The following is a 13384-nucleotide window of genomic DNA, read 5'->3' on the forward strand; positions in this document are numbered from 1 at the left end:
TTATTATTTGTACTGGGGATCAAACTCATGACCTTGTGCTTGCTAGGCAAGCGTGGTGCCACTGAGCTAAATCCCCAACCTTCCTCTTTGCTTTCGTTTTTTGTTTGTTTTTTGTTTTTTGAGACAGGGTCTCACTGTGTAGTCAAGACTGACCTGGAACTCACTATGTAGCCCAGGCTGGTCTCAAACTCACAGCATCCTCCTGCCTCAGCCTCCCGAGTGCTGGGATTACAGGCGTGGGCCACCACAACCGGCTCCTCTTTGCTTTTTATTTTGAAAAATTTGTAGTTGGAGTAATAGTGAAGTGAGCCTTCCACCTCTCACCTGGATTCCGTGATGCTTTACTGTTACCGTTTTGCCACATTTATGCCATGCACGTGCTAGCTCTCTGTGTGCAGCCTTGCAGTTGTGAGTACGTACACTTCCGTGAACACATGTGTGACATGCCTGTGTGTCTGTAGTCCTTCCGTGAACATGCATGAGCGTACATACCTGTCTGTGGTTTTTACCAGGAATGTGTGAAAGTAAGCTGGAGGCATTTTCAGTACTGTAGGGGGAGTTTTAACTGCTACTGTGATTTATGGGGGATTTTTTTCAGGTTATAGAGCTGTGTGATGTTTACATTTGGACTTTTTATACAGATCATTTGATTCGTAGCTTCTCCCTCTCCCTGTCTCTTGCATGTTCTCCTGGTACATCCGGCCCTAACTGCTGAGAGCAGGTAGGTCTGTTCTGCTGTTTCTTCTCTTTGCCTCTGGCTGGGCTCAACTGGGTGAAGCTGAGCCATGTAGTGCAAGAAGGAAGCAGGTGCCAGAAGTGTTCTCTGGAGACCCTGCCACGGTCGCACAGTGGCAGAGCCCCTGGCAAGTGGGAAGCCTGGTTCCCGGTGCTGGTTTGGCGAGCCCACTTCCTGTTGGTGCTCTGAAGAGTTCGTGAGAGACAGACTCACACCAGGCATGTGGTCTGTGAAGTCAGACACTGGGATCCGGGAAGCTGCTGTGTGAGGGCATTGTCTGCCCATCCAGAGGGGGCCTAACAGTGGCAGCCACACCATGGCTTGTAGGAGTAGAGCCAGCAAATGCCTATCAGTCCCCACCCCCTTGGCAGGCACTGACCGTAAGTGTAGTGGTTTTGGTGGGGAGTTGCAGTGGTTGGGAGGGGTGTAGGAGGATTCTGTGCTGGAAAGGCCAATATTCCCACAACTGAGGGTCACAGCTGTCCCTAGTGCATCAACCAGAGGTGGGTCACCCACCCAGCAAGCAAAGCGTGGTCCCCAGAGTAACGGGGCAGTAGAAAGTGGGCCATGGCACTTAATTTGGGTATGGAGTGTCTTCTTCCTGGACTGTGCTGTTTAGGCTACGAATTTCTCTGTCTTGGGAAAACAGTTGTACTCCAGAGCATTTGAGGCTTTCTGTCTCCAGGCTCCACTGTGCTTGCATGGGGGGTGGGCATCAGCATCTTCTGTTGGGTGAGGCTGTGTAGAACCATGTGGTAGAGAACTAGGGGATTTTGCCCAGGATCTTGAGGGTAACTGTGTTTCACAGAGCCAGCCCCAGCTATGGGGTCAGCAGGTTGCTCCTGGAAGGCCCCCATGACACCCCTCACCCCATGCATGCCTGGTCTTCGGACCACTTTTAGCCCATGACCCCCAGAAAGACAGACAACTCATGGTCTTGTGGCTTTGGACACATCCTGAGTAGCTGCTGCAGAGGCCCTGGGTCTCCCAGGCTTCCCTGACTCACAACCCCTCAAGAAAATCAGACTGCGGTGGGGATTTAGCTCAGTGGTTCCACCACCTGCCTCTCAAGGCACAAGAGTTCGATCCCTGGTACAAAAAAAGAAAGATCAGACTGGATTCTATACATAATTCTTTCCTGCCCAGGATTTAGCTCTGGTTCTGCTGCCTGCCTTGCAAGCACAAGGTCCTGAGTTCGAACCCTGGTACCAAAAAAATAAACATAATTCTTTCATTTATTCCTTTGTCATCTAGCATGTGCCTGTTTGTTTAAAACTGAAAAAACACAGACTAGGCCCAGGGCGCTGTGCCAGAACGAGTCTTCTGGGCGCTTGGCTCCTGTCGTGATCTGCTTCGTCTCCAGGGTGCCAGGGTTATGTGCTTTGTGGACTTGGCCCCAGGTACCCATGAGCCTTGACGTGACGCTTCTGCCTGCTGCGCATGTGGGGCGTGTAATCATCGATCAGCGCAGAGGCCCCAGAAGGGCTGTGCCTTCCAGTTACCAGGGAGCCAGCCCCTGGCTGTAGCTCAGCCGGACAGCTGGACCCTTCCTAGTGGCCTCGTGTATGTAGGGTGTGTGCCAGGCACAGGCACACACAGGTTGACACTGCCTGTTAAACTCCTGGTGGAGACGTTTTGCACGTGGCACTGGCCCAGCCCTCACTACAGTCCTTGGTTCCCCTGGCCGGCGTAGGCAGCTGGGTACCGGGTGTGCAGCTACAGGCAGAGGCCTGGAGGCTTCTGTGCAGTGAGCCTCGCAGCTCCTACCTGGGTTAGGAGACAGGCCCTGCAGCGAGCACACAGCCCCGCTGCCTGGCTGGCCCACCCGAGTGCAGCCGAGAGCACAGCACCAGCGTCACGCTGCGGTGCGAGGGTGTGCATTGGGCCGGAAGTGACATCTCACCCGCCGGATGTCGGAAGGCAGAGAGAGCCGGGTGAGTGGATGTAAACTATGAATGAGCACTTACCCCGCGGGCCGAGGCCTGGCTGGGTTCCCTCCTTCTCGGGCTCGCTCCTGGAGCGCTGCCTGGAGCAGCAGGAAGGAGCCTGGCGGCTGGGAGAGCAGACGGAGGAGGTGGAGCCCAGCGCCTCCTGCCTGGAGCAGCCCCGGGCACCGCACTGCTCTGCGGCGCAGCTGGGGATCCCACAGCCGCGCTACTTTTGGGAACAGCCGGCGAGCTCCCAGGAAGCCCCGCAGCCCATCCTCTCCTCCCACAGAGGGTTGGTGCACATATTTCTTAATTTGGTGTTTTGAAACAAGGATAGGAAATGTCATCTTTCCCACTGTTACTAACAGCATCCTGCCCTTGAGGCCATGACCTCAATTCCTCCTCCCAGCAGCCCTGCACCTGGGTAAAGACCGGCCTGTGCTGGCAAAGCTTGGGCCGCCGCGCTGTGCACTCACTCCGGAGCGCCCCTCCTGGGACTGCTTCGCCAGGCTGCTGCTCCCGGGTCAGCTTGGCCTCCCTCAGCAGCACGCACTTAGCTGGGTCTTCAGTGGCCATTCCCAGCCCTTCCTGCCCTGCACACGGCAGGCGCTGGCGAGTCCTGTGGCCAAGGGAAGGGCGTGGCCGATCAGAGGGCACAGGCTGCCGAGCCAAGAGGAGGAGGTCCCCTGTGTGTGGTCCTGCAGCTCCGCCTGGCCTGGCCCGGGACGAGGGCTACGATCTAGATCTAAAACATGTCCAGAGCCTGTGTCTGAGAGGGACTGGACCACAGGCTGGACACCGACCTTATGTCCAGAGGGAGGAGGGTCTCGCTGTGTCCGTGTCCTAGGAGGTGCATCCTTCCCGCTCCCCTGACCTGCTTCCAGGACGCCAGGTTAGCCGCTGCCCTCCTCTTCCGGTCCCTTCCACCCTGCCTCCTTGCTCGAACCCTGTGGACTGGACACGCCTAGGTGGCAGCCCAGGATGAGGAAAGTAACGAAGACAACAAGCAAGCTCCTTGCTTGTGCAGATGCCGAGAGGCTCTGATGCTCTTTAACAGAGTGTGTGGCACTCCAGCACAGCCTTGCAGGCCTGGGAGGACGGTTTTTCCAGCACCCTGGTCAGTGGGCCAGAGCTGAGCTCTGAGGGACCCAGGGACTCTCCCAGGCTACACAGGAAGGGGGCAGCTGACAGAGTGAGTCTCCATCTGTCTTTTTTTTTTTTTCTTTGTGGTACTGGGGGACAAACTTAGGGGCCCTCAACCCCTGAGACACATGCCCAGCCCTTTCCTTTAGTATAGGGTCTTGCTAGGTGGCCCAACCTAGCCTAAAGCTTGTGATCCTCCTGCCTCGGCCTCCTGAGTAGCTGGGATTTCAGGTCTGTGCCACTTTTCGCTGCTGTGAGACCTTTTTCTCTTGTCCACATCCTCACCTTCTTCACCAGGACAGCTCTTTGGGACAGACAGTCTGGGTGGGGGGAGCAGCACAGAGGTACCTTTCTTGCAGCAGCACCCTGCCCCCTCTGGAGAAGGCCAGCCCCCCTGGACGAACTTGTCTGAGTAGTCACCAGGCAGTAGTTGGCAGGTAGGGGAAGGCACACTGGGCAGGCCAACAGCTGCCGGAGCTGGGTGGGATCCAGCCTGGCAGGGGTGCGGCCAGAGCTGAGGTGTCAGAAGCAGTGCCTTGCCGGCCACGTGTCCACCCTGGGGGCCACAGACACCTGCACTGGGCTCTGCCCACCCTTTGTTCCAACGGCCTCTCCTCACCACCAGCGTTTGACGGACAGCCTGGGCGGGGCCACAGCCCACCTGCTGAGGTGAGGCAGTGAGCAGGCTCAGCGTGAGGTGCCTGGGACAGGAGTCAGGCCCAGGCCCGGGCTGCACCGCCACGGCGTGTTGGGCCCTGGGGTCTGTGGCCCTAGTGGGCAGGTGGCACGGGGGCTCAGGCTGCCTTGTCCTCTGTACCCTCTGTGTCGTATTGGATGCTGGGTGAAGTGGAGCTGGGCCCCCACAGACACCCAGCGGCAGAGAAAGCAGCCGGAGAGCCGGAGTCACTGTCACCTTGGCCCCAAAACCACACGAGCCTTCTCTCCAAAATCTCCCGTGTTCACATGAACTGAGCTCTCCAGGGGGCTGTGCACGAGTGTGCGTGTGGTTGTGGGGGAGGAGAGAAGCCCCCGAGACAGAAGAGCCAGATGCACCAGCCCCAGACCTCCACCACATGCCCCACGCATAGGGGCCCTGTTCACCTCGGCCCTCATTTGTAGCCAGGCAGCACCTGCTGCTTTGAGTCCACAAGTTCCAGTCCACAGCCTTACCTCGGGCAGTCTGTCCCGGGCCTGGGAGCTGTGGGTAGATTAACAGCACTCGGTGTGCGCTCAGTCAGGCTGTGCTTTGGGGTGCTGTTCTTAGGAGGCCTGGGGGGGCAGGCGCTATCATCTCTTGCATGTACCGGCTGTGCGGCCCTGGGAGTCACAGCCTCGCAGGCTCTGTCTTCCCAGAGCACAGGAAAGACGGCCATCCCAGGAGGTCACAGGGCACATACCTTTCTTTATGTGTGTGCGGGACAGATGGCAAAGAAAGAAGGGGAGCCCTAGAGTGAGGCAGAGAAGGCAGGAACCTGTGCTGTGGGCCCTGAGCGTAGGGGTGAAGGGAGAGTTACACAGATTCCTGAGCCGTGAACCCCGCACTCCCCAGCCCTCTGCTGTAGGAGTCTGAGAGCAGCTGCAGGCCCAGAAGCCTGAGCTCAGAGCGGTCGGCGGGAGCCACCGCCCGAACAACAGGGAGTAAGCGTGGGCGAGGGCGGGGGCGGCCGGTCTCAGCCATCTCCAGCGTGGTCCGGACTGTGGCCCTCCCCAGGTGAGAGAGCCTCCCCTGCTGGCCTGTCCATGACCTGGTCTCTGGCACGTACACCAGCAGTGTCTCGTCGGGGTCTGTGTCCCGGAGGGGCTCAGGTCGCAGCCTCCGCCCAGGCTGGCAGTGGGTGAGGTGGTTTCTGCAGGCGGAAGCAGCTCCTGAGCTCAGCCACTGAGAGGCCCCTGTGCCCTATTGTTTCCCTCCACAGCCGCCACACACCTGCAGCCCTGCACAGCCTGCTGCGAGGGGTCAGGCAGGGCAGCTGGCTGTGACTGCACCGCCCAGCACCCTGAGGCCTCTGGAGGCCTCCCCAGGGGTCCCTAGGGTCAAGGGCACCTGCCACAGTGGCGTGGAGCACCAGGTCTGGAGCTGCTAGACAAGGGGGCGGTGACGGAGGCCCTCAGCATCCCATGCTATAGAGGGATCCTCTGCGTTACCCTGGCACCCCTGAGCCGGGTACCTGAGAGGCATTGGGAAGGCTGTCACCTTTCCAGCCGTGTCCCCAGAGGGTGGCCTGCCAGACCCCCAAGTTCAGGGTGGAACATCTTGCTGGGCAGTGTACCGAGCTGCCCCAGATTCCCACCTAGCAGGCCAGCTGCACGGCAGAGTTGGGGGGCACCGCACTGGGGCTCACTGTGGCCCTCACCCCCACTGTTGCCTGCCCTGTGGACTCGGCCCAGCCCCCGCTCCCCTGCCTTCTGTCCCTCCCATCTGGCTTCCCGGCAGGGGGCGCGAGTGCTGTCATCCACCATCTGCCCTGGCTGGCCTGGTGGGAGATGGCTGTGTGCCACCGACCAGAGGGGTGGCCTGCCCAGCCTCCCGAAGCAGAGTGCTGTCCGCAGTAGGCCAAGTCCAAGGCGTGGGCTCTCGCCTGGTGCCCGGGACAGTGCGGCTGTTTCAAGTCACTCAGCCCTGATGAAGTGTCTTCGCTGCAGATCTGTGTATTTTTTTATTTATGCAGATTTCTCTGGCTGTGCTTCATGGAAAGCGGACTGTGGCTTCTGCTCATAGTTCAGTTATGAAGAGCCACACCCATGCCTGTGGCTTAGACCTGGGTCAGCAGGATGCCTGGGCTAGCGCTGCATGGGGACACACTTAGCTGGCCCTGCAGGGGCTGAGCGGAAGAACAGTCTCATCGGGCGGTTACAGTTCACGTCCAGAGCTCCAGCCAGTGCTGCCCTGGCTGGCTCGTGCCCTGGGTCAGCTCCTAAACCTCCTGGGCCTCTGTGCCCACAAGATAAGGCGCTGAGAGCTTCGCAGTCAGCCAGGCCCTGCTGCCCACCCTCGCCGGCTCGGTCCATCATGCCCCATCCTTAGTGCATCAGCCCTGAGTAAATGGATCAGGTTCAGAGACCACATTGGGAAACAGTTTATTTTTCTCCCTTCAAAAAGGAGTCCAGCGCAGGCAGGCCACGCTGTGGGTACAACTGAGGAAATATCAAGGACCCAGGCTCAGTTGACTCTACCAGCCCCAGAAAGCAGGGCTTCTGCTTCCTAGCTCAAAATGACTGCTGGTGCACGACAGTCACACAGCGACACCTGGGAATCTTCGGGGCTCCTTCCTCCTCTGGGACCTCTGGGATATTTCCTGAACCTGTCCCTTGGGGACACATGAGCGTGGCTCCCACACTTAGGCTACCTTCCCTCTCGTCTGTGAAAATCAGCTGACTTGGTCAGGCAGAAGCATTCCAAGTTTGAGGCCAGCCTGAGCTGCATACATAGAGAGCTGCAGGCCATCCTAGACTACATGGTGAGACCCCGTCTCAAAAAAGCTGACCTGGGTGAGCCGAGGTAGGGCTCCCCACTTTGCTGGAGGCAGGGGTGCTCCCCTGTGCTGCCCGCTTCCTGCAGGAGGGTGAGTGTACCAGGGCCGGGCTGAGTCCCTTCTGGAGCCTCCTGTGTATGTCACCCACCTCCTGTGGGTGTCCCTGCACCTGGCAGCACTGCCCAGCCTCACGGTTCACCCATGAGACCAGCCCCTGCCATCCCAAGGAGAGGCTGCAGCGCCTGGCCCCGGTGTCATGAGGCCTGTCTGCACCTGGGTATTTTTGGAGTCAGATTCTGTTCATCCACAGAAATAGCCACTGCTGTTCTCAGGATGCCACCAAGAAAGGGCCGCCTCAGAGCAGCACTTTTTGTGCTGTACTTGGAGAGGGACCCACCCTGCCTCTGGGTTTCCTGCAGGTGCTGAGAAGGGCCAGGTGTGGGAGGCGAGCAGCGGCTGTGGCCAGGCCAGCAGGGACCTCTCTGCCCTCCCGTTTGGGTGCTGGCTCCTGCCTCCACGGGCCGTCCTTCGCCCCTTACCTCCGTGCCGCAGCTGTGCCTCTCAGAGGGGAGGGGACATAGCCCTGGGAACCTTCACCAGCTGGCGCTGCCACAGGAAGGAAGAGGAGGCACCAGCTCCATGCCGCTCCCACCCAAGCGGCAGTGGGATCCGATCACTTCTGGCAGAGAGCCCTTGCCCTGTTCTCTGGTGCCCATGAGCCCCAGGAAAGAGGCCAGACTGGGTGCCCCAGTCGTGCTGCCTGCATCCACCCTCTGGGCTTCTCAGACTTAGGCAGTTGTCTGGATCCAGACTTTACAAGTCCTCATGAAGGGGCCCTGGGGCCCTGAGAGAATGGAGTTCACGGGGAAGACACTGCAGAACCCCACAGGGACCTCAGCACTCTTCGACCTGCGGAGAACACAGTGGCCCTCCTGGTGCTGCATCGAGGCCAGCACGGCCTCGCCTGTGTCACAAGAGCATTGCTTTGAAAAGCTGCCCGCCGCATCATCTCACTGGACAGCAGGGCCCTTGTGCCCAGTGGGGAGCCGCACCTCTGCCGAGCTGCTCACAGCCCAGCTGTGCTAAGGTCCCCATTTGGATCTGGTGGGTCAGACCGCTGGGAAAGGCCCCCATCAGTCCCACGATGGGAGGTGCAGCCTGCTAGAACCTTGCAACCTCACAAAGGACTGATGTTGGCAGAGCCACCCTTTCCAGGCCCCTTTGCACCCCAAAACCTGTCCTGGACAACAGGGCCATTTTTGCAGTCATGACACTATGCTAATTATTTGTGTACAGACTGATCCTTACTCAAAATGCTGGAGACTGGAAGTGCTTTGGATTTCAGGCTTTGGAGCATTTGTGTGGATATTATGAAATAACTTGGGGAGGGGACCCAAGTTAAACACAAATGCATTTATGTTTCGTATACACTTTATGTGCCTAGGTTGGAGGTGATTGTGCGGTCTTTAGGGTACCTGCGTTTTGACTGTGAGCTATCACATAAAGTCAGATGTAGAATTTTCCTGCATGTCTTGTCAGTGTTCAGGAAGGTTTAATTTCTAGATCATTTCAGACTTTCAGATCAGGGATGCTCAAGCTATAGTATATAATTGCAGGCAGCACTGGAATATGTAAAAATATCAAAATCTCATTTGGAGCTTATGGGTTTTTTCACTAAACTTCCAACTTTTCTGTAATTCTGAAGTTTTTCTATAAAATGCTAGGGGGACAGATGGCACTAATTTCACTGTCCTGAGATAGCCATTGAGTAGTCTTTTGCCATCCTAGGTGGTGCGTCTTCTGAATGTGTGTAATGTTTACAAAACTGTGACCCTGGTGATCACACCCAGTGGGCTGCAGACCGACCACCATGTTCCTTTTTCCCCTGATGCCCTTCTCCCCGTGGAGGTGGGATTAGTGGACCAGCCTCTCGCCAGGCCACAAGAGTCTAGACATCTCCTGGTCCAGGAGCCAGATTTGTTTGTTTCTTTTTTAGTACTGGAGCTTGAACCCAGGGCCTTCACACTCAAGTACAACCCCAGCCCTTTTTTTTTTTTTTCATTTTGAAATGGCTTTACTAAGTCACTTCAGTTGCCTGGGCTGGGTTGTAGTTTGTGATCCTCCTGCCTCAGCCTCCTAGAGTGCTGAGATTACAGACGTGTACCACCATGCCCATGCCTGCATTTTTTTTTTTTTTCCTTTGCTTTAGAAGCAAAGTTTCCCTGTTTCCCAGGCTGGCCTTGAAGTCCTGGACATCCAGAAATGAGAGTCAGTAGTGGGTAGATTTGAGCACGAATTTGGATCAAACCAGTACTGTCAAGCAGAGAAAGGAAAAAGGAAGTGGTGCTGGGGCCTGAGGGTGGGTCTGCACTGCCTTGTGTTAAACTAAAACTCTTGAGACAAAAAAATGGTCTCTGAAACAAAAGGGGCTATTGAGCAGTCAGGAAGGCCAGCCAGAAAAGGACCAGGTCCTGGGACAGGCTCCCACAGTTGCCAGGGAAAAGCTAAAAGCATTATTTTAGGGGCAGATGTGATGGTGCACACCTGTAATCCCAGCCCTTGGGAGCTGGGGTAGGAGGGTCGCTGCAAGTTCAAGAGCAGCCTGGGCTACATAGTGAGATTGTAAAGAAAGAAAACAATATATATACAAACACATACGTGAAAATTGGGAGAAGAAAACATAAATCCTTAACACTGGTCCTGTGGCTGTAGAGAAGAAGGATGGCACTGTGCTAGACAGGAAAGGTTAGGGCACAACATTCTGAAGGGAGAAGCACTTGTCCATCTGGGTTGATGGGGGTTAAGAATCCAGATGGTGGCTGGCAGTCCACATGCTAAGATTTAAGGCGGCTTTCCAGCATGCGGCCTCTGCCCCTCCCTCCTCACCCAGCCCTTGTGATTTAACTGTAGGACCGCTCTGGCCTTGGATCCTCGCTTGCCCACTCCGAGCCCATCCCTGGAGTCTGATACTGCAGTGGGCCCCAGCTTGCCTGTGCCCTTGGAAGGGGGCAGGGCACAGAACCCACAGGGCCGCCACCCACCCTCCTAACTGCACTGCACTTACCCTGTAGGAACGCACACTCCGGGGGCTGGGGTCGGCTCCGTGGGGCTCTTGCTGCAGAGCACAGGGGCCTGTGTTCTATCCCCAGCACAGCAAAGAAACACAAGCAGCACAGAATTTTACAGTTGCTCTAGCAGCAGTGTGTGAAACTTCCCTGGACGAGGACCTGCCGCTTACTAAAACGTCTCATTGGGTTATTTATGATTCTGGAGTGGGGTCACATTTCATTCCATAAGAAGGGTGCAGGTCCCAGGGATCTGAGCTGAGGATTGGTTTTATAGAAAGCAGAGGCTGAAGAGAGAAAGAAGTAGTGTGTGGTCCCTCGCAGTAGGTGCTTTCCTTGTAAGGCGGGGACCGGGAGATGGACCAATAGGAAAACAAGTGCTTAGCTAGCGAAAGCACCATTAGCATGCTGACTGGAACTGCTGTGTCTGGGACGTTTAGTTGTTTCTTTCTTGGTATTCTCCTGACTGTCAGATTTCAGCTTCCTTTGGATATGGCAGGGGCTTTAGCGTGAATGACTCCATTTTGACTCACAGATGAGCCCATGCAGGAGCCTTGTCCAAAGCAAAGCCCCCCGTAATTTCAGCTGACAAACCCAAGAAGAAAATGCCCTCCTTGCCCACCAGCCTCCTGCGTGGGAGTGGGCACACTAAACCAATGCCCACAGAAATGTCAGAACCCCTGAATGTCACAGGGAGCATTAAACCAGCCACGATTAAATGCCAGCTTGGGGGGATCCGGGCGATAAATCCTGTTGTCTGTCAGGAAAACTGTGGTCTGGGAGCACTAGAATTATTTCACAGGGCAGACGTTCTTGGAGATCTTGGGCTTTAATCTGAAATCATGTGAATTTTACACTGCGGCCATTACGCATCTGAGCTTGTTTTTCTGTGAAACAGGCAAGACCCTCCTTGGTCTGGCCTTGCCTGAGCCACTAACCCCAACTTGAGTCAAGCCTGGGCCCCCAGGGCCCTGTCCCTACTGTACGTTCAGAAATGGTGTCCCTCGCAGCAGCACTGTCCCCCTGCCCTGATGGTCCCACCCCCCGCAGTCTGGAACACTTAGAACTGGTAATGGAGACCCTGTCGGTGTCTTCTTCTGAGCCTGGTATCCGGGCTGCCCCCGGCTCTGTGGCTGCTACGGTGGGGCATCGCAGCCAGATGCCCTTTACAAGCAGTGTGTAGCTAGGGGCCTGCGTTCCCACAAGCCGCCTGCGCACCAGGGCAGGGCCACTGCTCCACTGTGCTGTCTCCCCCAGTTCCCAGGTGACATTCTCGAGCCGCCCAGCCGTGTGGGCCCATGGCCTCCTTCAGCTAGATGCACAGTGCCGTGCACAAGCGTCCCCCTCCAGTTAGCCGCCCTCTGACAGGAATCAGACAAGCCCAGCAGTCTCTCCTCCCTGGTGGCCCTGGGCTCTGTGGCCCTGGGCAGTATGAACTGTCCCACAGTTTGCTTGTTTGTTTTGAGACAGGGCCTCACTATGTAATTGAGACTGACCTGGAACTATGTAGCCCAGGCTGGTCTCGAACTCACAGGGATCCTCCTGCCTCAGCTTCCGGAGTGCTAGGATTACAGGCGTGCACCACCGTGCCCGACGAATTGTCCCTCGTTTTTAGGAGTACACACCAGAGCTCCCGATGCTCTGGACACGAGAGGTGGACACAGGTCCTGGGCCAGCTCATCGTGGCCACACAGATGAGGGCCCCACGCCCTGTCCATTGCTATTGGAAGACAGCAGGGCACTGGCTGGATGGCAGTTAGTGGCCAGAGGCCCTTTGGCTAAGAAAGAGCTGGCTGCTGGGAGCCCTGAGCTGTCCCAGAGCAGGCACGCCGGTGCTGGAGGTCGGTGTAATGTGGCACAGTGAGAGCCAGGATCACAGTTCAGCACTGTCCCCGAAAGAGTGCACTCTCCGGGCAAGGCGCTGGCCGTGCCCCTGGCTGCTGTGTCCGGTTGGCAGCAGTGAAGGGAGCCCATAGGAGCTGTTTGCATCCCAAGGCCTCTGGAAGATGAAGCCAGACACCCAGGTCACCCGGATGGTCGGACCAGTGGTGCACCAGTAACTAACAAGCCACGGAGCAGCCCCACCTGACCCAGAAACTGGCCCCTCACCCTCCCGAGGGGCCCTGCCTGAAACCCACAGGGCTCCTTCCCTGAGATCCTGCTCACTGGCAGCCCTGCCCAGGGAAGGGGACAGAGCCCCCTGCCATAGTGGCCTAGCAGGGCTGTCCCTCCCGTAAGGAGGCTGGCACTGCAGGGCACTGTCCAGGGACCTATCTCCAGCCCTGGTTCTCGTCGGAAATGGCCAGTGTAGGAGCCGGGTCCGCGGTGGACGCGCCACAGTGGGAGCCCCGCTCGGGCCCCACCATCCCTCACCCCCCCGCCCCTCCCCTGTCGTTGCAGGAAGTTCTACTACATCACCCTCCTGCGAGACCCCGTGTCCCGCTACCTGAGCGAGTGGCGGCACGTGCAGCGCGGAGCCACGTGGAAGACCTCGCTGCACATGTGCGACGGCCGCACGCCCACCCCCGAGGAGCTGCCGCCCTGCTATGAGGGCACCGACTGGTCGGGCTGCACGCTGCAGGAGTTCATGGACTGCCCCTACAACCTAGCCAACAACCGCCAGGTGCGCATGCTGGCCGACCTGAGCCTGGTGGGCTGCTACAACCTGTCCTTCATCCCCGAGGGCAAGCGGGCGCAGCTGCTGCTGGACAGCGCCAAGAAGAACCTGCGAGGCATGGCCTTCTTCGGCCTGACCGAGTTCCAGCGCAAGACGCAGTACCTGTTCGAGCGGACGTTCAACCTCAAGTTCATCCGGCCCTTCATGCAGTACAACAGCACGCGGGCGGGCGGCGTGGAGGTGGACGAGGACACCATCCGGCGCATCGAGGAGCTCAACGATCTGGACATGCAGCTCTACGACTACGCCAAGGACCTGTTCCAGCAGCGCTACCAGTACAAGCGGCAGCTGGAGCGCAGGGAGCAGCGCCTGCGGAGCCGCGAGGAGCGCCTGCTGCACCGCGCCAAGGAGGCGCTGCCCGG

At 57.7% G+C, this 13384-nt stretch overlaps 1 protein-coding gene across 1 annotated transcript in view; it reads left to right on the forward strand.

Moving 5' to 3' along the window:
- Window positions 1–13384, forward strand: part of Hs6st1 (heparan sulfate 6-O-sulfotransferase 1) — a 36683-nt gene that overhangs the window by 22212 nt on the left and 1087 nt on the right. The window contains exon 3 of the mRNA XM_010637694.1: window positions 12746–13378. Within this exon, the coding sequence (XP_010635996.1) occupies window positions 12746–13378 (633 nt within the window). The remainder of the gene's footprint in view (window positions 1–12745; window positions 13379–13384) is intronic.

This window comes from Fukomys damarensis, unplaced genomic scaffold (assembly GCF_012274545.1).
Source record: "Fukomys damarensis isolate Sample0158 unplaced genomic scaffold, DMR_v1.0_HiC HiC_scaffold_29, whole genome shotgun sequence".
In the NCBI taxonomy this organism is placed as follows: Eukaryota; Metazoa; Chordata; class Mammalia; order Rodentia; family Bathyergidae; genus Fukomys; species Fukomys damarensis.